This window comes from Crotalus tigris, unplaced genomic scaffold (assembly GCF_016545835.1).
Source record: "Crotalus tigris isolate CLP2741 ecotype Arizona unplaced genomic scaffold, ASM1654583v1 scf7180000024340.7048381, whole genome shotgun sequence".
In the NCBI taxonomy this organism is placed as follows: Eukaryota; Metazoa; Chordata; class Lepidosauria; order Squamata; family Viperidae; genus Crotalus; species Crotalus tigris.
The window spans coordinates 3,124,434-3,151,935 of NW_024100510.1; the positions used below are offsets into that span (position 1 = coordinate 3,124,434).

At 40.2% G+C, this 27,502-nt stretch overlaps 2 protein-coding genes across 4 annotated transcripts in view; one reads left to right on the forward strand and one right to left on the reverse strand.

The window, feature by feature from the left end:
- ADARB1 (adenosine deaminase RNA specific B1) overlaps positions 1 to 20,687 on the forward strand; it is a 111,451-nt gene extending 90,764 nt beyond the window's left edge. Inside the window, exon 11 of the mRNA XM_039326383.1 lies at positions 20,575 to 20,687. Coding sequence (XP_039182317.1) covers positions 20,575 to 20,607 — 33 coding nt within the window. The 3' untranslated portion in view covers positions 20,608 to 20,687. The remainder of the gene's footprint in view (positions 1 to 20,574) is intronic.
- The window catches only part of COL4A1 (collagen type IV alpha 1 chain), a 163,367-nt gene continuing 143,530 nt past the window's right edge, over positions 7,666 to 27,502 (reverse strand). For all 3 annotated transcript variants that reach the window (XM_039326372.1, XM_039326370.1, XM_039326373.1), the window contains 11 exons: positions 27,051 to 27,236; positions 26,570 to 26,703; positions 24,661 to 24,733; positions 23,957 to 24,028; positions 23,625 to 23,753; positions 21,567 to 21,665; positions 20,597 to 20,809; positions 18,263 to 18,440; positions 17,300 to 17,414; positions 13,254 to 13,426; positions 7,666 to 10,069 (listed from right to left, as the gene is read on the reverse strand). In XM_039326372.1, coding sequence (XP_039182306.1) covers positions 9,988 to 10,069; positions 13,254 to 13,426; positions 17,300 to 17,414; positions 18,263 to 18,440; positions 20,597 to 20,809; positions 21,567 to 21,665; positions 23,625 to 23,753; positions 23,957 to 24,028; positions 24,661 to 24,733; positions 26,570 to 26,703; positions 27,051 to 27,236 — 1,454 coding nt within the window. In that variant the 3' untranslated portion in view covers positions 7,666 to 9,987. The remainder of the gene's footprint in view (positions 10,070 to 13,253; positions 13,427 to 17,299; positions 17,415 to 18,262; positions 18,441 to 20,596; positions 20,810 to 21,566; positions 21,666 to 23,624; positions 23,754 to 23,956; positions 24,029 to 24,660; positions 24,734 to 26,569; positions 26,704 to 27,050; positions 27,237 to 27,502) is intronic.

A 27,502-nucleotide genomic window follows, 5' to 3' on the forward strand; every position in this document is an offset into this window, starting at 1 on the left:
TAAAATAAACAAAACTGTTTTTTGAAAATGTGTGGTACTTTAAATACAAAGACTGATTTGCAAAGTATGCAGGAAAATTAAATGCAAAATGCTAAGAAAGAAAAGCTCCTTCAACGCAGCAAGCTGTTAATGGATTGCTGGCCCAGGATGGGTTGTATCTCACAAGAACTGGCAAATATATTTGGCCAAATGTACTAAACTGAATTCTGTAGAGGCTGGAAATAAAAAGGCCTGTGAGATGACAAGACCAAGGAAGCCCGGATGGAGATCAGAATGATATTTTGAATGCTGATTTGTGGCAATCACAGAATCTTAAAAGGGTTAGAGGAAATACTCAGCCTCAGTTACACAGTACTGAGTTAATTAAGGCAGTCTCTTTGCGAAACACAACTCTTCTATCTAGACGGAGTTGCCTGGGATATATTTTCAGATACTTCTTTCCCCTCCCCCCCACACACAATGTCCATATTGGAATGTATTAAACCTCTCAGTGAACATTTGAACAACTGTTCACAATATGAAAAATAATAGAAGAGTGACCTTGTACAGAAAACTGGACTTAATAGATTTAACAGAGGTTTATGACTGGAATAGAGCAATTGAAGCTTATAATTTGCTTTAAAAGAAAAAGAATAATGAAAAGAAGATGTCGCTCTGTATGATAAAATTATTCACAACTGACCTTGACAATATTGTAGACGGCTTCTGAGTTATTAAAAAGAATTTTTGTTTTGGTTTCTACAAGCTTCGATTTTTTTTTCTATGACCATTCAACCAACCAAGAATAGCAAATTGGAGAACTCAGTTGACAGCCCTTTTAATGATAGTGACTTTGATTCAACCTGCCAAATAGCTGCATTATTTCCACATTATTTCCTTTACAATTAAATAATTAGATAATCCAGTTGCAACTTATTAAAATACTCTTTCTGCATTTCTGCCATCTGCATTTACATCTTAGGTTAATGAGATATTTCAGTTAAGATTTGGAAAAGTCCCTGTAAGGACCTACCTCAGCTAAAGCACCCCAAAAAGCAGAACTTTGAAACAGGCTTTGTCTCAAAAGGAACTTTTATTAAGGACTAGTGACAGCAGGAAATCAAAGCGAGATCCGAGAGAAAAACCTATGAAGTGATATATTAAAAGTAGCATTCAATACTCCTCCCCCCAGTGTCCCAGTGTTCATTTGAATCCGTAGCCTCGTGGCATCATGTTTTGGTAACTGATCTTTTTAGTGGGCTCCTCAAGACCTCTCTCATTTTCAATTTCTTCTGGCTCCAAGCACAAATGGTCTCTCTGATAAGGGTGAGACATTCCTTCCCCTGGGAGAAGGGCAACAAAGCAGACAGTGCAAAGCATTCCCAATGCTCCCCCCTCCCAACAGAATAGCAGGCTACAAAGAAAAGCTACAAAGCTAAAATAAATGAAGAGACAATTTATTTGGGGCCTGACATAAGGATCCTCTAGAAAAATGGGAAATCCACCTGCAACACAGAAAGGGGAAAGGGAGGAAAACAGGTAAAACAGTCACATCAATCAGGCTTATCAGGATACTTCTCGTGAAGCCATTTAAGTAACTTGGGAACTCTAATATGCTTTATATACACCCATTCATTTTGTGCAGAGGAAAGGTTTTTCCAAGCTACTAAATATTGAGTGGAACCATGGTGTTTTCGAGAATCAAGAATGTCACATACTTCGAAATGTTGTTCTCCTTCCATCCACACCGATACAGGCATGGGAGGGGCCGGAAGCCTAAGAGTAGACATAATCTCAGGTTTGAGTAAACTACAATGAAAGACAGGATGGATGTCTTAGGCTCTTAGGGAGCTCTAGTTCCACCGTCACTGGGTTAATGCGCTTAATAGGAAAAGGTCCTACAAATTTAGGCCCTAACTTTTTAGACAGTTACAAGGATTGTAGGTATTTTGTAGATAGATAAACTTTATCTCCAACCCTAAAAGGTTTTTTCTCTACCCTCTTTTTCTCAGCTTGGGTTTTATAGGCGGTTCTGGCTTCATCTAGTGCTTTACGTACTACTGGCCAAGTGTTTTGTAATTGTTTGATCTATTCTTGCAAAGAGGGGATGTCAGTTTCTTTAGAGGGCAACTCCAGAATGGAGACAAATGTCTGCCCATTGGCAACCTGGAAAGCGGTATAACCAGTGCTCGAATGTACTGCATTATTATATGCAACTTCTGCAAAAGGCAACAAATCAGTCCAATTATCTTGCTGATAGTTGATAAAGCATCTAAGGCAGTAGTTCTCAACCTTTTTAATGCCGTGACCCCAACCAGTCGTACGTCGAGGACTACCCAACCGGTCGTAAGTCGAGGACTACCCAACTGGTCGTAAGTCGAGAACTTTCCCTGCCTGGGAGTGCTGCGCATGCGTGGTACTGCCCCCTGCGCTGGCTGAAGCGTAGCTGGCAAGAGACAGAGATGGCGCAGGCTGATCATCGGCTGGGCCACCAGCTGGCCCAGCCCAAGGGAGGTAAGGCACTCGCCGGGCCCCAAGCGTGCCAGCAACCCTCCCTGTGCCCACCAGCCTCCCATCTCCCACCCCTGGCCCTCTTTTACTTACATTTTTAGTAGCTGCTCAGCAGGGAGGGGTGGAAACTTCCAGGCAGCTCGCCTTCGCTGCAGACAACTTGCAGCACCGTTTGCAGACTGGGACTTTTGGCGGGCTCAGCAGGGCAGAGACAGCCTGGACAATTCCTATTGGCTTTTGAAAGCCAATAGAATTAGACTCTATTCAAGAGAGTCTATTCTATTGGCTTTCAAAAGCCAATAGAATAAAAAGGAGTAGCACAGCTAAGGAAAAAGGGGAAAAAATGGCGGACTGCGTTGTTTGGCGACCCCCGTGAAATGGTCATTCGACCCCAAATGGGGTCCCGACCCACAGGTTGAGAACTGCTGATCTAAGGTATTGTTCTAGAACTGAGTTCAATTGTTCTGTCCCTTCATTTGTTTGAGGATGATGACTAGATGAGAGTCCTTGACTAGAACCCAAAAGATCCAGAAAAGCTTTCGAGAACTTAGAAGTGAATTAGACCCCCTGACCAATATGGTGCATTGTGGGGCCTCATGGAAGTGGTAGATATGTTGCACAAACAATTTAGCTAGCATTTTGGCTATTAGGATTTTGGGGCAAGGAATGAAATGGCCTTGTCTAGAGAACAAGTCTGTAACCACCCAAATAACTATATTTCCAGAGTTTTCAGAAACTTTGACAATAAAATCCATAGAGATCTCTCTCCAGGGTGCTGAAGGGCTTGCTGTAAAAGTCCTGGCATCTTCCCTTAGCTGCCACACATATGGGGTAGCTCACCACATAGCTTTCTATGTCCTTTTTCAAAGAAGGCCACCAAAATTGCCTTTTTAGTAGATGTAGAGTTTTGCAGTCTTAGAATTGTGCCCAGCTTGCATTATTCTCAGTTTTAAGTTTGCTGGCATGTATAATTTCTCTCCAACCCAGGCCAGGTCCTCTTTGATTAAGCATAAGTTCTTATGACTCTAAAACCACTCATCAATCTCTAGTGCTTTTTTGAACTCCTGGCACGCTGCTCAGGCTATTGGCCTCATGGTTTTGCTTTGTGCTTGGGTAGTGACTGGTGCCGCAAATTGCTTAGGAGGCATAAACAGCTCGATTACTTTCGATTTAACATTGTTATATTGTGACATTCTAGATGGAGCATCTGCTAGGAAGTTCCTCCCCCCAGGGAGGTAATGGATTGTAAAGTTAAAACAGTGGAAATGTTGAGACCACCGTGCTTATTTAGGGGACAACTTTCTAGGGGTTTTCATCGCCTCCAGATTCTTATGATCAGTCCACACTTGGAATGGTATTTTGCTCCCCTCCAGAAAATGACTCCAGGTTAGAAGGGTCCATCACACAGCAAAGGTTTCCTTCTCCCAGGCCGCCCAGTGCTGCTCAGTTTCAGAGAGTTTTTTAGAAGTATAAGCACAGGGTTGCAGCTCATCTTCCTCATTCCTCTTGAGCAGGATAGCTCCTATGGTCACATCACTAGTGTCAACCTGAATAACAAAAGTTTTCTCTGGGTCTGGTTGCTTTAAAATCGGCTCCACAGAGAAAAGTCTCTTTAACTTTTTGAATGTGGCTTGACACTCCCCCGTCCATTTCAATGGTTGGCTGGGTTTCGGTTTGTCTAGTCCCTTAGTCTTTAATAGATTTGTGATGGGGAGTGCGATTTGCGCAAATGAAGGAATGAACTACCGGTAGAAGTTTGTGAAACCTAAAAAACTTTGCAGTTGCTTTCTGGTATGGGGGGGGGGGGCACTCTAACACAGCTCGTACCTTTTCCGGGTCCATTTCGACACCCTTACTGAAAATGCGGTAGCCCAAATAGTCAATACGATCCTTGTGGAATTCACACTTGGAGAGTTCGGTATATAGCTTAGCAGAGCGCAGCTTACTCAATACTGCTCTAACTACTTTAATATATTCTGCCTTGGTTTCTGGGTAGATTAAGATGTCATTAAGGTAAACTAAAACCCCTTTGTAGAGGTGCTCATGCAGAACTTCATTAATTAATTGCATAAAAACAGCAGCCCCCCCCCCACAGTCCAAAAGGTAGCACCTTAAATTGGAAACAATCCATGGGGCAATTAAATGCAGTCTTCCATTCATCCCCCTCCCATATTCTTATGCGATAATATGCCTCCCACAAATCCAGCTTCCATTCATCCCCCTCCCATATTCTTATGCGATAATATGCCTCCCACAAATCCTTTTGACAGGTGTGCTAACATGTCTTTCATGAGGGGGAGGGGGTATAGATTCTCCATGCATACAGCGTTCAGGCCTCTATAATATACCCAGAGACAAAGCGGCCCTTTCTTCTTTCTGAATAGCATGGGGGTTGCCACCCAGGGTTTTACTAGCTGGATGAAACCCTGCACTAAGTTCTTTTCAATGAACTTATGAACTTCATTAAGTTCTCTTGGGGTCATGGAGTACATCTTTTGTTTTGGAAGCTTCACCCCTGGGATAATTTCTTTTTCTTTTTTTTTTTTAATTGAAAATTTTATAAACTTTTTACTCCCCTGGGATAATTTCAATGGCACAGTTTGTCAGCCGGTGGGGCGGAAACTCATCCGACCTCTGTTCACTGAACACTTCAGCTAGGTCTTGGTATTCCAGTGGGAGGCTTTGCAATTGCTGTTCGCTGAGGACGGAGGTTAATTCATGATGTAGTCCATGCCTTCTGCCTTTTCTTTTGGATAGGGTTAGGGGTCCCTCCAGGAATTTCAAACATCCTTCTCTCCAATCCATTATGGGGTTTCATTTCTTTAGCCATGCCAAATCTAATACTAATGGCCACTCTATGCTAGGAGCCACAACAAATGCTAAAGTCTCTGAGTGGTCTCCCATGGTAATGTGCAATGGTCTGGTAGCAAAACTGGCAGGGACCCCACCTGCAACGGACCCATCAAGCTGGCAAAAAATGATTGGGGTCTTTAGCCTCCTGAGGGGTATTCCCATTTCCCCTACCAGCTCTGGGTTGACCAAACAACAGGTGCAGCCTGAGTGCAATAAAGCTGCTAGCTTTACTCTCTTCAGTATGGACAGTTCAGTTGAGCCACTTACCAAGTGTCATTCTCATAGTCACTCTCGGCTGCCTCAGAATCATTGTTTGCAGGAGCCAGAACTTGACCCTCCAACCACCAAGCTCGGGAGGAGTTCCACAGTCTCCTCAAACATCATTGCTGGCTCTCTGGTGTGGTGTTGATTTTGTAGGTCTACTGGTGGGTTGCCGGTACCCTCTCTTGGCTGGTACCTTGCTGCAGCAGTTGATTGCTCAGTGCCCCCTCTTTCCCACACTTGAAGCATGCAGTGAAGAGGAGTGACGGTTAGTGATGATCGCCCGTCTCAGCTCTCTTCCCTGGTCTTAGCTTGAAGATGGGTTCACCAGGTGGTGTTGGTGCTTATGGTGATCTATTTCCACCTCTTCTGCTAAGAGGCACCAATTGTACAATTGCCCTGGGGCCCCATGGGCCACACAGGTATTGTACAGGTCTTCATTTAGTCCATCTTGGAAACAACTCACCAGGATGTCCTCTGGCCAGTTTAAACAGCTGGCCAACTCCCGGAATTCCTCAGCTACTGGTCGTTGCCCTTGCTTCAACATCTTCATGTGCTTGCGAGCTTTGTCTGCCAGCTGGTCTTCGAAATGATGTTGTAGGGCTGCCATGAAGCAGTTGAAATTTCTCAGCTCTAGAGAGTTGTAGGGGGTCACCATCCAGACAACTGCTGCATCTTCCAGCGCTAGGGTGACCACTCTGATTTTCTCCTCATCCGTAGGTAGTGTTCTTCCATATATCTGCATGTATGTGAACACCTAGGCTAGGAAGAATCCCAATCTTTTGGGATTTCTGTCGAATTTCACCCCCAACGGAATTGGTTTCATCTCTGCTGGTTGGGGTATGGCTGCTCTGGGTCTTTGGGACAGTTTGGTCCATCGTGCCGCTGCTGAAGGGGGGGGGGCTGCTGCTGCCATCGCATCAATTGCCGCTAATTCTTCATCCGTTTCCCTCCTCTACTTTGCCAAGTCTGATGGCTCCTTCAGCTGTGCTTTCAGTTCCTTGAAGGACTCTTGCACATTGTATGTTTTAGGATGGCTTTCATCATCTCAAAATTCGGATACATCAATCCCCTTTCGGGAGGGACAAGCTCCAGAGCTTTCTTCTTTACCATCTTCTTTCCTCCACCTCGTGTGAGAATTACTGTTTTGCTGGGACCTTACAAAGGATCTTCAAATTGTCTCCAGAGAGCTGCCACGAATTGGTTGAAATTTTGCAGCTCTGATGCATCGATGTCATGGAGATCCACCACCCATTCAGCACCGTTGCCATCTAGGGCCATCTGTACAATCCTTATTTGGCCGTGGTCGCTGGATATTTCTCAGCCATATTCTTCCATGTAGTTTAAGGCTTGAGTCAAGAAAAACCCCAACGCGGCTCTCCACTATACCTCACCCCCAGAAGAGGGAACTTCTTGATGGTTCAATGTCATCTCCTGAGTTGGTGTCTGTCACAGTCAGCTCGGTGGGGATGGCTGTGGTGATGGTTGCTGCTTCTGTGGTGCCGGCAGAAGTTCCTGCCTCAATCCGCCTTCATCTGTCCCCTCAGTTGAACCTGGGTTGGCGGTGCCCTGGCATGGATTAGTGTTCTCTTCCTTCAGGGAATTGAAGGCAACTCTCAGCATGTCAGTAGCTTGCTCTAGGAATTGGATGGAGCTGGGTGGCCTGTCGTCCTCATCTTCACTGAGGCAAAGCGACCTCTCCATTTTGACTTTCCAACTTGGCTGGTGACTGCAACATTTGAGGGTTACCTTCCTGGCTTTCTTCTCCCAATCTTCCTTCTTGCCAATGCCATCGACCATCTTGGTCTGTCTCGGAGTTCAGCGACCACCACCTCATCCAAGGAGCTCGAGGACTGAGAGCTGTATTTGCTGGGGACTGCCTGGTGGGAAAACTCCCCACCATGGCAGATTCTTCCCTCTCCATGCCGATTTCAGTCATCGTTTGTGCAGTCCCCCGGTAAGGGTCTTCCTTCTGGGCTGACTGTTACTGCAGATCCTGCTTAATGTAAGGACCCGCTTCAAAACCTCATCCCAAGAAAGCAGGACTCTTGGAACAGTTTCTTTCTAAAAGGAACTTTTATTAGGAGAAGCTGATAGCAGGCATGGAAGGCAGGATATGAGGGTTTTCTGCTCAGATCAATAGGTTAAAGGAGCCTCAAGCAAACCCCATCCCAATAGTTCATCTGGTCAGTTCAAAAGAGCCAACCCCAGGTGTTAAGTCTGCTGTGGGAATGGGGCTGATAACGGTGTCCGTTCCCATACCTGTGAAGACGTTATTGGGTCTTTGCACCTTTCTCTTTCACAGTGAGAGATAAGCCAGATGGCTGGAGGCACATTCCTTTCTCACCCCAGGGAAAGCAATTCAAACAGCAAGCAGATAGAAAAGGCAGAAAGGATACATTGTGGCTAAGCAAAAGGAGAAATAAAGCATCCCTAAGGGTCTCCCCCTTCCCCCTCAGGAGAATGACAGAGCCCACAGAGAGAAGCCAGAAAAGGACAGAATCAAACCCCCGACAGGAAATGGGTTCTGACAGTTTATTAACTTATCCAAGTCCTATTGGATAGCATTTGTTGACTCACGCAATTCAGTCTTTATTTTTTCTTTGAGTTGCTTAATTAGATTTCCTATCAAACCAATTTCAAAGCTTCATCCTGAATGATGTTTCATTTTCACACATTCCATTGGAGTATCCCTGTCCACTGTTGTCTTGGTTCATAGCAACAAGAGTAGATTTTAACTCAGCCCAAGGCTTATAAGGATATCTAACCTGTTAGACATAATATGATCAACAGAAAAGGGAGAAAGGGCTGGCCTAGTACCCACTGATCGGATATTACAAGGGTCCATGATCCATGACCATGGCAGATCTGAAGGAGGCAGTGCGAGACACAGCAGAATGAAGAGTGTTGATCCATAGAATGACCAAGGGTTGGACATGACTAATAGCTGACAACAACAACAACAGGCATAATTCATTACTTCAGTTGTATCAGAGAAAATATCATCACTGCCGATGTTGATCTATGCATGGGTATTTATGTACATACACTTTTAAGTGTTATTGCCCTGACTTATTAGTCATATGCAATTCCATTCAGATGCTTGCAAGATAATATTTGCTATATTTCACTCGGCAGTTCTGAATAGTTTAAAGGATATGTTAAATTTTATCCACACAAATAATGTGTTGGATAAGAACAGGAACAATTACAAATATAAGTTCTAAGATAATGGCTACATATTTGGAATCAAAGTAACCATCAATCCACACAATCAGCTTCTCAAAAACCATCACACTAATGCTGAAAACATTTTTATACAAATTGTTTAATTTTTAAAAAGTCCACTGTGAAAGATTTACCAAGAGGGTCTATATTTAAAAGTATTTTAATATAATTTTTATATAACCTTTTTTATGAATGATTTTTTGAATTATCAGCATATTTTTATAGAAACCCAATAAAGTATGTGAGTTTATTAACTAACAGATTCACCAAGTCATAAGGCTGTTTATATATTAAAATCAAGTCATTCAGTGTATTAGTGCTTTAAAACCCTGAAAACATTAAATCCATAAAGAAGAAGCTGAAGGCCTGAATATTACTGTAGTAATCACCTGTTAGTTGATTAAGGTTCTTTTTCCAAGCCAATTTGATCACTATGTAGAATTAATTATTTCTCATAGCTCCTCTAAGAGTGGATATTAAGAAAAAATACATTATAATTAAAGATTGTTCAATGCTTCATTTGCAGAACGGCTAGTATATAAATATTCAACACCAATCAGTTTGCGCACACATTGGTCCATCCTAAATTCCCTAAGAAGGTGGACTAGAAAGGGCCACGTAGTACCGCAGAGCAGAAACCTTCAGTCTCTCAGCCAGAACTCTGCTTTCTTCGGTCCAGTCTTTTGAATCCAATGCAAGAGGAAACATTGGCATATTGCAATGTCATGTTGCTCTTCCAACAATATTTTGGGTCCAGCAATCCTGTGTCTATGGCGTAATTTGCCTAACAATTATCCTAACTATGATAGAACCCCATATATATAAAGCATACACATGGAAAAAAGGGACTTGTGGCAGAACTGGATCCTTCTGTTTTTCCTCCCACTTGTGAATTTAGAGCCAGGTTTCAGTGCATCACATTGACATACAAAAATCAGGTTTCTTCAAGAGTGCCATTTGACACATTCGGTGTATCTTCATCCTTTTCAGCAAATAAAAGCCAAAAAAGTAAAGAATTTAGTCAGGCAGCTTCCTGTATGGCACTTAATGGCTTTATACCTGGTAACAATGAGGTACATAGGAATATATGCCTAAGCTTCACTGCTGTTAACAAAATAGCACCATATTGTGAAATTAGGTACAATAAGGCAGTCATTATGTTCTCTTCATACAGACTTGGCAGCGGCTAACATTTGAGTGCAATTCTCCGGCCTTCAGTGTGGAAGACGTAGGTTTTCTGAAAATTGAAAACAAAAGTCACTGTCAGTGAGGAAAAGGCCAAAGGCAAGGTGAAATTTGTTGTTGCAGCCCAGACTTTTTCTGTGATCATTTCCACATGCGAGTCCTATAGGCCTGCTGCCTGGAGCTGAGAAGAATTGAAGTCAAAACCACTAGGAGGGTATGTGTGATTGCTTACTTTTGCCCTTGAGTACATAAGTCTTCTAATTTCAGAGAATCTTTGGGCCACATTGAGTTTGGCAGACTGAGGCTACAATCCTGTATCCAGCTACCATTGAGCTTGGCATTTATTTACAGGTAGTCCTCAGATTACAACAGCATTAGGGTCTGGGATTGCTGTCTCTAAGTGATGTAGTCATAAAGCATGACATCATATGCCTGCATCATTTAGCAACAAAAATCCCAGTACTGCCAGTTTTTTTCATAACCCCAAAACATATGGATCAAGTGAGAAGCAGTGGGGATGCCATGGGGGAGTGAGGAAGGACTTGGGAGGGCCAGCCAAGTCACACATGAGTTGAGGGAGGCCTGGGGAGGCCTGGTGCAAGCCAAATGTGAGTGCAGGAAGGCCGGGGATGGAGGGCATGGCATGCGCACAAGAAGGTCAGGGTTTGGAGGACATGGTGCAAATGCAGGAAGGCCAGGTGTGGATGGGAGAGTGCAAATGCAGGAAGGCTGGTGTGTAAATGCCAGTGTTGAGTGCAGGAAGAGCAGATGATAGATAAGGTAGCACAACTGCAGGTATGTTAGAGGGGCTTACCAGACCGACTTGTGACATTTTCTGCCGGCTTCCTCATTCACTTTACATGTGGGAAGCTGGCAGGGGAGGTCATACAATGGGGGGGGGGAATTATTTAATCCCCTGCTGATTTTGTATGTTTGCCCACTGACAAAGAAATGATCAGTCTATAATTTTAATGATAGGTTTATTTTAATAGTGAGAGACAGAATAACAACAACAAAAATCCAGAAAAACGCATTTCAAAAAAGTTATAAATTGATTTGCATTTTAATGAGTGAAATAAGTATTTGATCCCCTATCAACCAAGCCAGATTTTTGGCTCCCAGGTATCTTTTATACAGGTAATGAGCTGAGATTAGGAGCACTCTCTTAAAGGGAGTGCTCCTAATCACAGCTTGTTACCTGTATGAAAGATACCTGTCCACAGAAGCAATCAATCAATCAGATTCCAAACTCTCCACCATGGCCAAGAGCAAAGAGCTATCCAAGGACGTCAGGGACAAGATTGTAAACCTACACAAGGCTGCAATGGGCTACAAGACTATCACCAAGCAGCTTGGTGAGAAGGTGACAACATTTGGTGTGATTATTCACCAATGTAAGAAACACAAAATAACTGTCACTTCATGGAGTTTCAATGATCATGAGAATGGTAAGGAATCAGCCCAGAACTACACGGGAGGATCTTGTCAATGATCTCAAAGCAGATGGGACCATAGTCACCAAGAAAACAATTGGTAACATACTACACCGTGAAGGACTGAAATCCTGCAGCACCCGCAAGGTCCCCCTGCTCAAGAAAGCACATGTACAGGCCTGTCTGAAGTTTGCCAATGAACATCTGAATGATTCAGAGGAGAACTGGGTGAAAATGTTGTGGTCAGAGGAGACCAAAATCGAGCTCTTTGGCAACAACTCAACTCGCCGTGTTTGGAGGAGGAGGAATGCTGCCTGTGACCCCAAGGACACCATCCCCACCGTCAAACATGGAGGTGGAAACATTATGCTTTGGGGGTGTTTTTCTGCTAAGAGGACAGGACAACTTCACCGCATCAAAGGGACAATGGACGGGGCCATGTACTGTCAAATCTTGGTGAGAACCTCCTTCCCTCAGCCAGGGAATTGAAAATGGGTTGTGGATGGGTATTCCAGCAAGGCAATGACCCAAAACACATGGCCAAGGCAACAAAGGAATGGCTCAAGAAGAAACACATTAAAGTCCTGGAGTGGCCTAGTCAGTCTCCAGACCTTAATTCCATAGAAAATTTGTGGAGGAGCTGAAGGTTCGAGCTGCCAAACATCATCCTCAAAACCTTAATGACTTGGAGAGGATCTGCAAAGAGGAGTGGGACAAAATCCCACCTGAGATGTGTGCAAACCTGGTGGCCAACTACTGTACAAGAAATATCTGACCTCTGTGATTGTCAACAAGGTTTTTGCCACCAAGTATTAAGTCATGTTTTGTGAAGGGGTCAAATACTTATTTCACTCATTAAAATGCAAATCAATTTATAACTTTTTTGAAATGTGTTTTTCTGGATTTTTTTTGTTATTCTGTCTCTCATTGTTAAAATAAACCTACAATTAAAATTATAGACTGATCATTTCTTGTAGTGAGCAAACGTACAAAATCAGCAGGGGAGCAAATACTTTTTTCCCTCACTGTATATATGGTGTTCATGTTATTGCAGGATACTACAACCATTTTAAATGCAAGCTGGTGCCAAGTATCCAAATCCCAATAACATGATCATGGGGATGCTGCAATAGTCAGAACTTGGAGAATTGGTCATAAGTGCCACTTGTTCAGCATTGTCACAACTTCAAATGGGCATTGAATGAATGGTTGGTAAGAGAGGACTACTTGTAAGTAACCTGATTTATATGATTGCTCATATCACTAACGTGACTCTGGGAGGCATGATTGATTTTCCAAATTGATACATACAAGTTAGGATTATTAGAAGGGTCAAATCAAATGAGCTTTGTTCCTTAACTGGATGGAAAGCAAACTCCCAAATTATAGGAACTGCCTACAAACATGGTGACCTTATATCTCGCTGGTAGAAATCACAGTGTCAACTCGCTCACATTAGCTCCTATGTTCTGTATATTTTTGGTAAGCAGGTAGAAACAAGCCTGGAACAGAAAATATGTCCCCAAATAAGCAGCAGAAAAGACCAAGGAGACACTGTTTTCTAGAGCAGATATCCAATTTGTGGAATGTTGGCTATGGTGCTCAAAATCACACTTGGTGGTCCAGCTCAAAATTGGCCATTAGCCAGTGTAATAAATATAAGGAAACAAACAAACAAAAAATAGATAAAACTTGAAAAGCAGCTTACTTTATCACATTCAGTCATAATTATGTTTACTATGGAACATAGGTTAAAAACGTCCCTTACCTTAGAGCAGCTAACACAAGACACTTCCAACTTACTTGAACATTTCATTCCTCTCAATAGTGGCAAGCCAGAAGCTGTAGGCATTGGCATAATAATTGCAGGTGCCCTTTCCATGGCATTCAATGAAGGGTGCACTGCGGAACTCTTCAAGGCAGGAGCCCGGAGAGGCCAGTGCTTGCCCGGAGCCTTCTGCCCCTGCACTGGTGTGCTATCAAGAGATACAGAGTGCGTTTAATTACAGGGCCAAATGCTCTTTGTGCACATAATTTTAGAGGACTTCTAGTAAATATCTGTATGCTATAATTTAATGGCTGTCAACAAAACCTGAAGTGCACTGATTTATATCAATGTGAATTGAAATAGGTTGCATAATCAAAAATATTTAATTTTTTAAAATTTAATTTGAATATTTATTGAAAAATGGCTTTTAGTATCTGACTTTAAGCAATGATTTACATTCAAGTCCCACATAAATTTATTCAAAATGAAGGTCTGTTATATTTAAATTAATCCTACCCCTTAAAAATCATGTTTAGGTTATTCTTAAACAGGAGTGAGCATGTAATTGTAGTAGACTCCAAATAAAGTTAGTAAAATGTGATCACAAAACATCAATTAATTTCACTTTACACAAAATTAATCCAGAAAAATGTGAGATGGTCATTAGGTACACATATTGCTCTTAATATAACAGTTGTTTTCTGGAATACTTTATTGTCTTGAGATCTATGAATTTGAGGAACTAAAATACAGCACCTAATAAAGTTAGAGAAAAAAGATTTTGCTGAAGAAGACAAGGATCTTGCAAGATCTCATAGGAAAATGTCATAAAAATATAATTGGTGATACCAATTCTTTCTTTCTCATCTATCTTTCTAAGATTATATTGAATTGATGGATGTTTTATTTTCAATATTTGTCTAGATCAATTTCTGAACCTCAGTAACTTTAACTTAGCATGATGGTTGGGGAATTCTGGGAATTGAAGTCCATACATGTTAATGCTGCTTAGGTTCAGAAATACTGATTCAAAGATATAGTGCTTGTCACAATGAAGTGCTTATTGCTGAAAAATACAGCGATTGCTGTTTTTTCTGCTGTGACTTCTGATATTGACACCAAATGTTTAATATCACACAAGGCTGAGGAACTCACTTATATGTCTGTAGAAACAAGCATGGAAGAAACTAGTAGGATATATTAAAATTAAACCCAAATATAGTATGAAAAAGAATAGACATGCCCCATAACTTGCTAAAATTGAAGCAATATCTTACTGAGGAATACAAAATTTATCTATAAAGTAGTTGCAAGCTGCTGAAGTTAAAGAACTTTTGATGGGAAAAGGTCATTACATTCTAAGGAAAAAATGAGGGGGGAAGGGGGAAAATATGGCTGGTGTTTAAGCATTATCTGTTCTAGATATAATTTTAGATGGAGTACGGACAAATGATATCTATCTATATTAAATATTGTCCCGCTTTCCAGTGACCAAAAGAGATATACACTGAATGGGAGAAAAATAGGACAATACTTAGCTATACATTTTTATTTTTTAAGTATCCCAGAGGGCTTTTTCAAATTTGGAAATGATATCTCCTGCTGTAGCAAACTGGCAGGATCTCCTTTAAAAATGTTTGCTTCTCATGGAGAATGGATCATTCTAACTTTCAAACTGTAATGGAAAAGCAAGACTGCTGATGGAAACATCATTACCAAGTCAAAAAGGCTTACCAAATTCTGCCATAAATCCTATTAGCTGAAGCTTTCCAAGGAGGCAACAATTTCTTCAGAACCTCTGCTGAATAAGTTAAATTCTGCCATTCAGCCTCCAAACTATGAGATGGAGAAGGCTTGGCAGAAAATGTACAACTGATACTTAGATTAGCAGTTCCCTCCTGATTGGGATTCTCCAGTAATTCTGCCCCACTAATTCTAGGAACTCTGAAAACCAAGAGTGTCAAAGCCAATGAGGTATCCCAAGGGACTTCAGACATGAAACATAAATTGGTACTTTAGCTTTCTGTTACAGGGTAAACAAATCCAGGATTGTGCTTCCTGTTAAAAGGAATGGTGCTTTGGTCTTCATTTTGATTTTTATATTGTCTGACAGCTGAACCAGTCAGCTAGATTATTATGAGATTCCATATTTATGGAGTACAGATGTTTTGTTTTTTCCATCCATGAGAGAATCTGTAAATTGACATAAATATCTGGAGAACTGAAGTCAAATCAAATGATATATGTTTTCATATATATTTTCTGATATACTGTGGGGTTTTTTTGCTACGAGTGTTTTTTCTCTCTCATTTAGATGAAGAGATGCATTAGTGTTAGCATTGCCAGAAGGTTCTCCTTACTGATGATCACCAGATAAATGTCATAATTTTGATTTGGAAACATCTTTTATTAAATATTTGTTCATAATGTGGAATCAATATCACCCTGGTATTTCAGTTATTTTGGGGTACTAAAGAGAAAACTTTCACTTGGGACATAGGAGCTTGAGAACCTCACTAAAGACTAGGCTGTTCTGACAAATTTCTGATATTTCAAAGGATGTTATGCTTATAAGGAGCCATGAATTCACCGCTTGGCTGGTGGGCAATTTTTTAAAAGGAGAATTGGATGGATTTCTAAAGGACATATCTGTCTTTTGCTATTAGTCTTGAAGATTCAGTGTTCTGAATTTGAACTCCTCCTTTAGGCTGAATGATGGCAGTAGAGGCAAGAGTTGCTTTCAAATATCTAGCACTGAACTTTGAAAAATACCATAAATTTATAATGTTGGGAGTATAATCTATTCCTGTAAGATATTAATGTGTAACATATGAATGTTATGAAAAATACTGCCTATTCAAACTTCAACATTTGGTCAGATGATAAAGGAAAATAGACTACTAGAGGTTGGGATCCCTTGAAAAGTCCATAATGCTGGGAAACCTGGAAGGGAAGATGATCACTAGCAGCAAGATAAATGGACTCAACTATAATGGCAATGATTGTAAGACCTGAAGGACCAGCCTGGGGCCAGATCCTCCCAAGGTCCATCTGCCTGGTTGCTCACAGTAAACATTGAGTTAATGGCACATAATGAATCATCAAAGGACTTAGGAAACCTATGACCCAGAGACACTGATCTAGCAACTTGCCAAGCACCTGAATTGTTTTCCATCTCAAGTCTACTTTGTCCTGGTGAGCCCTGTAGAGCCCTGCACATTTTGCAACACTTTTCAGAAACAGTTATGAAGGAAAAGTCAAGGCCAAGGTGATTCATGATTGTCTTCAAAAAGTTATTTCATTTTTAAATCAGTGAGACCGAGTCCAGTAAGGGGGACAAGTTCCTTGCCTTCTCTTTTGTTTTAATCTTAGTTTGGCTTCTAGGATGCTTGTGAGCCATCTTGGATTTCCTAGAAGATGGACTTTTGGTCTGCCAGAAATGGAAAAAATAACTTTGGTAAGGGTTTTTCTTTAGGGTTATTAGTAAGGTTTATTCTTACATGACCCAACTGTTATGCTCACTAGCTCTGGGGAGTAAGGATGGCTTCTTTATCAGATAGAACCATCCTGTTGGTTCCAATGATGTTATTCATGAATTGGAAAATACTGTGCATGAGAGTCAGAAAAATGAAAATAGTTTTGACATTTTGATATATTTCCAAATATGACGACCAATTATAATTTGGCCTTATGTATCTTCCAATAAGCTTTGAAAGCATTTCTGTTCTCCCATATGACTTCAGAACCTAAAGCAACTTACTGGGTGTATTTGCAGACCTTCCAGCATTCCATTAAGAACTACAATCTGAGATGATAGTTCTGAAATGGTTCAAATGCTGGCCACAATCTTCCTCTTATTTCACACTTCCCCCTTCCCCGATTTTTAATTTTCTTCCATGATTTAATTTTCTTCCCTGATTGAAGAGTTCTTGGAAATAGAGAGCTTACAGTTCTCTGTAAACCCCCAGGTGAACTAACTGAATATTGTTATATGAATTTGTCATTTTGTTGTTTTTTCTTTAAAAAAAAAAACATAGCTGCTTTTGCTTTGTGACGTGAACTGGAACTCAGTGCACATTACCATCACAAAGGAGTAACCGATCCACAGAGAGTTCCAGCCTTCTGGACATGGTGGGATTTGAACTGTTTGGCTGTGGATTGCTATTACCATAGAAGGAGCTTCACACACAGCACACCTAAGAAAGAGATAACATAAGATTAGACCTTCTACTACTAAAAGCTCAACCTCCACACTTACAAATAAGCAACTGCAAGGACACTTCTGCGGGGGTACATTCAGTCTGGCTCATCCTTTTCCATCCTAGTATCAACAGCACAGATCCATCCAGTATGAAAGCCGTATACCAATGAGTTTACAATCTTTAATATGAAGCATCTTGAGAAATAAACCATTGTACTGCAAATACAGGGCAGAAAAATATGAGCCGTTTCTGTAATTGTTACTAGCAGCTGACCTCCTCAGAAGATAGAGCATCCACTTGCTATCATAAAAGAAAAAAAATACATCTGTAATATTTAGAAGTGATGCCAAATTAGATCTAAATAGCTGTCCTATAAATTTCTTTAAGGAATACAATGTTATAGAAGGCTGCAGAAATGGAATGCTTGCTCCTAATGGTCCAGACTTAGGTAGGCAAAGTAATACCTACCTAAGATTGTTGATGGAGAAACCTAACTTAACAACTGCAATGATTCACTTGCCAGGTGTGGCAAGGAAGGTCATAAAATGGGGCAAAATTCACTTAAAAAGTGTCTTGTTAGCAATGGGAATTTTGAATTCAATTGTAGTCATAAGTTGAGGAGTTTTCCTTAGGAATAAAAGACAGATCTTTCTAGAGTATCATCTTATGGAAAAAGATTTCCCACTGATCAAGAGATAGAGGTCCATCTTCAACAACAACTGCAAATACTGTCCAAGAATTTTAAACACATGAGGCTTTAGAGCTGTCTGTGGGTGAGGGTCCCAATAATTGAAGAAACACCTGGATTTGCCAGAAATTCCTCAGGTGACTCGAGTGCCTACCTGCTGATGAAAGGCCTGATGCTTTCTCCTGTTAGAGGAGCCATGCTCATTGGCATGGGCTCTGGGGTGGACAACCAAAAAGAATAATCGTTTCTTGAAGCAAAATTGCAGACATTGTTAATATTGCAGAATAGGAAAGGCATTGTGCTGAATTTACGTAGACAGCTTCCAGCAGAGCCTGAAAAACCAAAAGTGAAAGGTTAATCTCCATCATTCTATATAATACTGAGATATGTAGAAAGGGACAACTATATTGTATGGAAGGGTTAAACAAGAAATGTTCTTCATGTAGTTGTTGAAGCAGGACTGAGTGCATGCACGTATTTTCTCAAGCTATAGCAATAGAAATAGCCAAATCTACATTGTGTAGATTTGTGTCCTGTTGATGCATGTATTGCAAGTACCATGTTATTGATTTGGCCTGGTATCTGCTAGGATTATTCTCTTCAACTTTGTTGAAGATTCAAAGTGTAAAAAGACTTCTGATTTTTTCTTCTGCAGTAAAAAGTGAGCAAAGTCGTACAAATGCCATTCCTTGCTGAACATAAAAAAGCAATGACACTCACAGGGACAGGGAAGAATAAAGGAATCCGGTTCTCCCAAAGACTTATGAATGTTATGATACGTTCAAAAAGAATGCATTGAAGTCTTAGTGGCTCCTCTAAAAATATCTGTCAATGTTGCTAACATCGGATATTCTTGCTTTGACAACATATGGAGATGCATCCATTTTCCTTTACTTTAAGTTTTACTGTTAGGGTTAGAATTAGATGATACTGGGGGGGGGGGAGGAGGAGGAATGTGAATGGGAGTTTAGTTAGACATAACAATACTGTATAATAGTAAGAACCAAGACTATTTATAAAAAGAGATGATAAGACATGGCGGGGATAAAGAACTGGGTGGAAAGCCAGCATTTCAAACTAATTGGGGAATGTAATTTATGACTGTTAGTGAGAGGAGGGAATTGTGCTTTGATACTATGTGCTGAGGGGAGGGGAAGCCAGATTTTGGCTTGGACTATGTACGTGCGGATGTGTTGCTACTCGAATAAAGATTCTTTAAGGTAAACAATGCCTCAAAGTTCTTTGAAGAGTTTTATATGTCGGAACCATAACAATATCCCAAATAGAAAATTTGTTTTGGAATGTGACTAAAGTGACTATTAATCTAAGCAGATAAAAAGCATTTTGCTCTGCTTATTAAGAGGCTGGTAAGTTTCAAGGATGCAGCGCTTCAGCCACCGTGAGAAAATGGAATTAGGGGCTATTTTGCCCAGATGTATTTATTCTTTCTAAACTCATATGGCATTTTGAAATAGAACTAGCACTGATGATGTTACCTAATTTGGGTAATGAAATATTTGCAAGAAAACAACCAAGGTCAGAGAGCACCAAGGACCCCTCAAAGAGAACTATACTTCTCTGAACATTCAGTAGCTGCAAGTCACGTTCCTGAGGATAAGGAGTGTTAGGACAGAAGGGCAGAAAGAAAAGTTCAGAGTGTAGTAAAATGTAGAATGAAGAATAGATTTGGTCTCCATACATTATCTGAGTAAAATAAACACCACCAAGAGTTAGGAGTGGAGAGAAAATCCACACGGCCAAAGAGAATGCTGTGTTGAGCTGTAGCCATGAACTTGAAGAGAGCTTCCATAAAGACCCATAAACCTAATTAAAATAAAAATCTCTGAACCTGATATAGTTTCAGAAACATCACTATTTCAGATAGCCTGAAAAATAACCTTTGCTCAGCTTTGAAAGGCATAAAATACACTATGCCTTGAACACTTTCCTTTACTACTTAAGATACTGTCAAAGCACCTTCCTGAAGCTTGATGATATACTGGTCCCCCACTAGGGACTGCAAGTCACTTTCTAATTTTTCTGACCATCAGTTTATTTCAGACTATTTCTGCATCAGTTTCCATTAAAAAAAAAGTCTACACAAAGATTGACTTTTCCAAGCATGAACTGTTTTTACATGCAGTTTCCCTAATACAATGTCCTTTTGTGCTATTTCTTTTTCATACATGCTTCTGAGAATAATTTTCACTGATATATACATTTTTTATTTATTCTTACATTAGAAGAATTTGAAAAGCATGATGTTCACTAATATGCACAGGTTATATACAGAACTAAGTTTATAGAAATATATGAACCAAATCAATTTCTCTGCCATACTTATGCAACAATTGATGGCTGGAAAAACTTAGCATAAAATCCTGCCCTTTTAAATGTAAGATGAGTTAATATAATTTTATATTAATTTTATAATAATACATTATATTAATTTTATATTATTTATAGGATTCCTTCTGTGCTTGCTTACCCAAGTCCTGACCGTGGGCCCGTTGATTGCCTTGTACATAAAGCAAAGAATATCCATAGAACATGAGTCTTGTCCCAAATGGGCAGGAGGGCTCCTCTGTGGTTTGGCTGTGCCTGGTCACAAGGAAACCATGAGCCACAGAGGGACTGCCCGGTGGACCCATCGTCCCTGGCATGCCTTCAGGACCAGGTGGACCAGGAAAGCCTCTCGGACCTATCAGAAACAATGATAAGAGCACTGACATTGTGAAAAGACATGATTTGATTTCAGTTATTATCAGTGAAGTCCTAGTATATTTTATAATTTTTACAAATCCTTACTTTTATAAAATATCAATTTTATCTTGGAATATGATCTAATGCAAGTCAGATCACCCTAATAAGAATGTGTTTAAACAGAATAAAGGCTTTATTTAATTTCAGAGATGGAGGACAAGACTGGACCCAAGAGTTAAAGCTTTACTTCATTACATTCATTTGGGAAGATGATACTCCTGGGGATGAAGCCAAAACAGTCTCAACCGAAAATTTTATTATATGGAATTATGCTCAAGTACTGCTCAATCTCTGCCATTCTTTGCAGTCTTGGTTCTGCTTTAGCCAGCCCACATCTTCCACAGAAGACAGCATTGCATAGCCAAGACCTCTGAGCACATTTGCAGGCATTCTGGCTGACTTCCCTGGGTTGCCTCCAACCTCAAGGTCCCTTCTACAAAGTCAGAGCTTCAGAATAAACTTGTTTAAGGATTCAAATGGTATATTTACTTTGTGCTTGAGGTGCGGTGGGGGAGAATATTGGCTCTCAGAGCCAAAGACTGATATGGTTTAAAAGACAAACCACCTCACCAATTTCTCGACAATTGTTTTCTCCTGAAAATTGACCTTTCCCTCAAGCTTATCATCTTAAAATACTCTTCACAGAATTTACTATGAGGTTATTAAGCTGGTTACAGTAATGTGTTCAGACTTGCCTGGAGGACCCACAGGGCCCCTTTCTCCTTTCTGACCAGGTGTGCCATCAAATCCTGGTATTCCTGGGGGGCCAGTCAAACCCGCAGCTCCTATTACACCTATTGAAATGAAAATGCACAGTCACAACTCACTTATAGAAGTCCAGTCATAAAGAATAGGGATGAACATGAATAACAAAATAACAGAGTAACAGAATTACAGAGTTGGAAGGGACCTTCTGATCGAACCCCCTGTTCAAACAGGAGACCCTATACCATTACAGACAAGTGGCTGTCCAGACTCTTCTTAAAAGTCTCCAGTGACGGAGCACCCATAACTTTGGAAGGCAAGCCGCTCCACTGGTTAATTGTTCTCACTGTTAGGAAGTTTCTCCTTAGTTCTAGGTTGCTAGCGATAGTAGAACCTCCACTGGGGCAAATCACAGAAGCACAAGAGGCCCACTGTCAGGTCCTCAAATCCTTATTGCTTCCCTTCCATAGATATTTTCATGCTTTGCTTTGGGGCCTGCCATTTAGCTGGGGGGAGGGGGGATATTTGCTTTTGCTTGGGATAACTTTTGCTTTCTGCTTTCCTTCTTCCACCTCTATTCACTTGAGAAAGGAATGTGTCTCCCTTATCAGGGAGATGGTTACAGAGAAACGAAAGCTGGAGAAGACCTTGAGATGTGTGCCAACTGTACCAGTTACCTGCTCATTGTGCCACCTGTGGATTGGCTGGATTTCAAATGGACATTATGACTTTGGTGGGAGGAGGAATATTGCTGCTTTAATTACACCGTTCAAGTGGGATTTTCCCTAGATTTCACCTTGACTTCCCTTCTATCACTAGCCCCTAATAAAAGTTTCCTTTTGAGACAATGCCTGTTTCAAGAATTCTGCTTTCTTGGGTGATTAGCTGATATGGGTCCTTACACCCAAATTCTTTTTTCATTCAATGCAAACTTATGCTTCATTTTCACTGGCGAGAATATCTAGAACTGAATACATGCCTTCTGCATCAGTATGTTTTGCAGACACATTCATGTTAAATTCCACAGCATTGGGGAATCTTAAGAGTTAAATCAGGACACCTGAAATGGTTATAACACCACTACTCATGAAAGTCACTTTTTAAAATGGCCATCTGGATAGTTTTCCAATATTGAGTTTTCTTCATCTGAGTACCAAAAGTACACTTATTGGCAACATAATAATATGCATGAATAGAACCAATGTAAGAGGATTTCAATTCCTGTGTGCAACATAGGAAAATTTTGGAAGTTTAGTTTGTTGCATTCATGCTGCCTGGATAAGGTGGCTTGATCAACAGAAGTTATTAGGTGTCCCTATGTTTGACAAATTGACTGTTTTGTTGGCATGAGGTAATATAACATCATGAAGGCATTTTCTTCTTGCAGTTTCTGTTTCAGCATGCTGTATGAAGTTAATGGTAAACCACACTGTAAAAATCAAAGACACGTGAATCTGAAGAATTATTGTTATCATTTGCTTGGGAAGTACAAATTAGATGTATATTAAAATATGAATTCTATACATTTTTTCCCAAGGAAAAAAACTGTATTTGGTCTCTTTTATGCTAAAACCTCATCAGTAATTATAATATTTGGAAACAGTAACTTAGTCATTGCTTATCACATTCTAACAAATTATGTTATTTTTCCTGTTCTCTGAGCTACGGTCCTCTATCATTCCCCCTTCACTACTGCAGAGGACAGGGGATGAACAACATGGGCTAATATCATATAGCTTTCCACAGTGCAAAAATGGGACCTGGTGCCCTGTGGGCCAGAAAAATGTAAGCATGATCTTTCTACTTTCTACTTTCTACCAAAGTATTATTGTTATTATGATGTCAAAAACATAGCATAACAAAGCTGTCTTTACCACAAAACATATAACTTTATAACAATGCCCTGTTATATCAAAGCAGCTATCCAATTTCAAAAGCCTAATAAAAGGCTCTGGATTTAGAGCAAAGTTGTATAAGACATCTTGGCAGAGCAAGAGGTAGTCTTTCCAATTACATCAAGAAGCGATTCTCAATCTTCATCCTTTTACCTTGTTGCCCTTTTGGTCCTGGAGAACCAGGAAATCCTTTGGGGCCAGCAGGGCCTATAAGACCAGGTAGGCCTGGTTCACCTTTCTGAAGTTGAAAAGGGCCTGGAGGACCTGGCGGGCCTGGCAGACCTGGCATGGATAAAGCAAGAAGCACAGTAAGCCAACATCCACAAAAGCCAGACAAGCAAAGGATCAGAAGGACACCTTCTATGGGATGTGGATATAAAAAAAGATATTGTATGGATTTCACCAAGTTATTTCAGCTCTTTGTCAATAACACAATTCTTTTCAAAATGATCAAATCTGGAATAAAAAATGCCATCACCACATACCTTTAGTTCCAGAAAACCCTTGGTCACCTTGTACTCCCTTGGATCCAGGGAAACCTGAAGAACCTTTTAGACCTGGAAATAAAGGAAATCTTCATTACTACCAAGTGAAGCTCTTCCTTTATCTATTTTTAATTCTTCATCCCAACATATCCAATGGTATCAACCCACTCCCATTGATTTTATCATTATCCAATACTTCTTTACTTTTTTATTCACTTTTATGTACCATATTCATTCTTTTTTATCCTCTCATCATTACTTTTCTTCTTATTTGCTTAAGATAAAAGGATAAAGCTCCCCCCCCCCAACTAATGAGATGAAGGCCTGAGAAACAGTACGTGGCAGTTTATCCCTCACCACCACAACAATTGTTCCATTTGTCTTAGTACACAGATTTCAAATATATCATGACTTCAACTAAGGAGATTTAAAATGTTCTGAATTTGAAATGTTCTGTCCTTTGTCCTGTTCATACTGCAATAGTTCTGGCTGTGGCTGTGTCAGAAGTGTTCAAAGCTTGAAAAAGTCCTGTTTTAAGCTGCCTCAAGCTTGGGACACTTCCAATGTGACTGAGCTATTTCTGGTGAAGTTGGAGCCGGTGTTTCTCCTTCAAATGAATTGGAAATGCAATATTAGCAATAGAGACAGTATTTCTTCTTCGTGTGGCACAAAATCAGAGCAAATGAATATTTTTTTTCTCATACCTTGGGGTCCTGGAATTCCAGGAGGTCCCATGTCACCTTTCTGACCAGAAGTTCCAGGGAAACCAGGATTGCCCTGGATAAGACAAAAGAACCCTCAGTTCTGATTGCTTAAGCAGTTTGACAGAAACATGGGTAATTTTTTAAAATAGCAATATCATGCAACTCAATGAAATCTTTCTAAATAAGAGAGAAAATTAGAATTGCACACAGCAACAAAAATATCACCACGATGGCTTTGGTTCATATCCAAAGAATTAAAATCAGAGAATATGAGAACACAAGGAGGCTTAAAAAAATTAGACAAACAGAAACTGGAACATTCCCCACTGCTTCAGATGTTATGATAAAATTACCTGGATCCCTTCAAATCCAGCTTTGCAGATCAGGAGTATTCCTATATGGATTTCTATTCTACCTTATTATGATTGGTATATTTCTTGAAATTGTCCTCTTGTACTTCATGATTGGAAGAAACTTATCCATTTTCAGGAATGACCAGCAAAGAAAGATACACATGTGATATTTGGAAGACATATTATCACTCTGCTTAATTAACTGGAAAGCATCGTGTGAGGGATTTCTATGGGGATTTTGGAGTACAATACCTATCATTTCCAGGTAGCTAAAACTGAAATTTGAAATTACTAATTAAACTTGAGCTTAAATTCTGGAGAAGTTTATGATAGTGATTGAGCAGCTCTGAATCTAAGTTCCCTGATGTTCTTCACTTTTTAATGCTTAAGTACTCTTGAGTCTTAACTCTCTCAGCCAAACAAACTGGCTGTTATGAAGTGGCTTACAAACACTTCATTCACTGAGGAGAAGGCAACACCAATGCTCTTTCTCCTTCATTGGAGGAACTTAACGTCAAATTGGATATCCAAATGTAATTCTATCACTGGGCAATCATTTGCTAAAATAAGGGGATGGATTTAAATTATTTAAATTAAATGTATCTGCTTGCAAAAGGAAGATGCAGCAGAAGCAAAGGTGTCCAATTTGCAGAGTTCAACAAACAGGGCCATTGGTAACAGATAATTGCCTTTAGTTCCTCACTTGGAACATTAACTATTATGGTTATAGACTATTTTGTGAATAAGTAAGGAAAGCTGCAGGAAGAACCACTAATAAAGAGATCTGAGATTTTGTCAGATTTTGTCTTTGCATGCTGACATAAGGTATTTATTGTTAGCAAGGTTCTGTTCCCCCTTCCCAATAAAGTAAATGAAACCACAGGTGTATCCTTAATGGTACGCTGATTGAGATCCATTAATTTCTCTGTAAGGAAATGTTGCCTATCCAACAGTTGATAAAAGGATTTAGGCTAAGTCAGAACTTTCTCTTCCAGGAATAATATTTTTTCAAAGGCCAGGGAGTGGCTTGCCTGCTATGAAAGGACCCCCTCAATATTTTTATGCAAACATTCAAATTTGTTTTCCTTTATATGAAAGCTGCGAGATTAATTTCTTTATGTACTTTGATAAATTCAAATTCTTCTGCATTCTGCCGAGCTCCTTCCATCACTGATAGAAGCTCTGACTTAAGATTAAGGTAAAGAAAGGAAGAAAATATATGGTCTGTTTGTCCTACAGGTCAAAGCAAGCAGTGGGTAAGAACAATAATCTTTGGAGCTGTTTGTGATCCTCTTTTTGAAAGCCATTTCAGTCAGTGATAAAGTAGAATTCCACACAAGGGACAAGCAGCAAAAGTCTTGCCACCTGAGTCCATGGAAAGTTTAGGATTTGGTAAAATATATGTTCTTTAAATATTATCAGCCTGACTCAGAGCACCTTGCTCTTAGAAGAAAATATATAAATCCATTAACTGAAAATAATGAGCTCCTTGTGCTAGTATGTTCTTATGCATAACAATTGTAGGGCAATCAATCATGGCTGTAACATTAACTTACAGGGATTCCTTGAACTCCCGGATCACCTTTGGGTCCAGGTCTCCCAGGTTGCCCTGGCCAACCTGAACTTCCTTTTTCTCCTTTTTCTCCTGATAATCCTGGAACTCCTACAGATCCTTGAGGCCCAGGAAGCCCTAACAGGGAAAAAGTATTTTTTTGACAAGATTTATTTTGCAAGAAAACAAGTATGAGCATGGCTTGTTATTGTCTTCTTTAAAACAAAGACTGTACTTGGAGATAACAAATAAGAAGGTTTCATTCCTATGGATTCTGACTACTAATTTATCTAATATTCACAAACTGGTAGTAAACAAAAAAGCTGTAATACAGAAATAATCAATGGCTTCATTGTGACAATTACAAAAAATCCTGCTTCTTCTCTGAGGTAGTATTTATAAAGTATTTATAAGTGTATTCAGTCAAACTTACTTAAAAATAAAACAGTCATTTTATTGATGGTTAATTAGAACCGGTACATTACCTTGAAGCCCCGGTTGCCCTGGGGGCCCCCGGTCACCCTTGGGTCCCTCACCAATCTTCCCTGGTAACCCAGGAATGCCTGGTTGGCCTGGGGGACCTTGTGGGCCAACAAATCCAATGTCTCCCTTTATGCCAGGAACTCCTGGACTCCCAGGACTCCCTGGAGAACCCACGTCTCCTTTAGGACCTAAGATTGAAAACAACCCACTTTGTGGTTAGATGAAATATAACCACACTGAATACCCAAGTTGATCCCTAAGAAGAATATCCACATACTTAGTCAAATGATCCTAACAAAGATATTACATTATTATAATTTCATAGGGATCAAAAGTGATCAGAGCTTGCCCTACTAAAACTTGTCATTGAACCAGGGGCGGGGGGAGGAGGGAAGAAAAAGAAGGTTAATCTCTCCTTTAAACTTTCGACTCTATTGAAGGCTGAACTGATTCT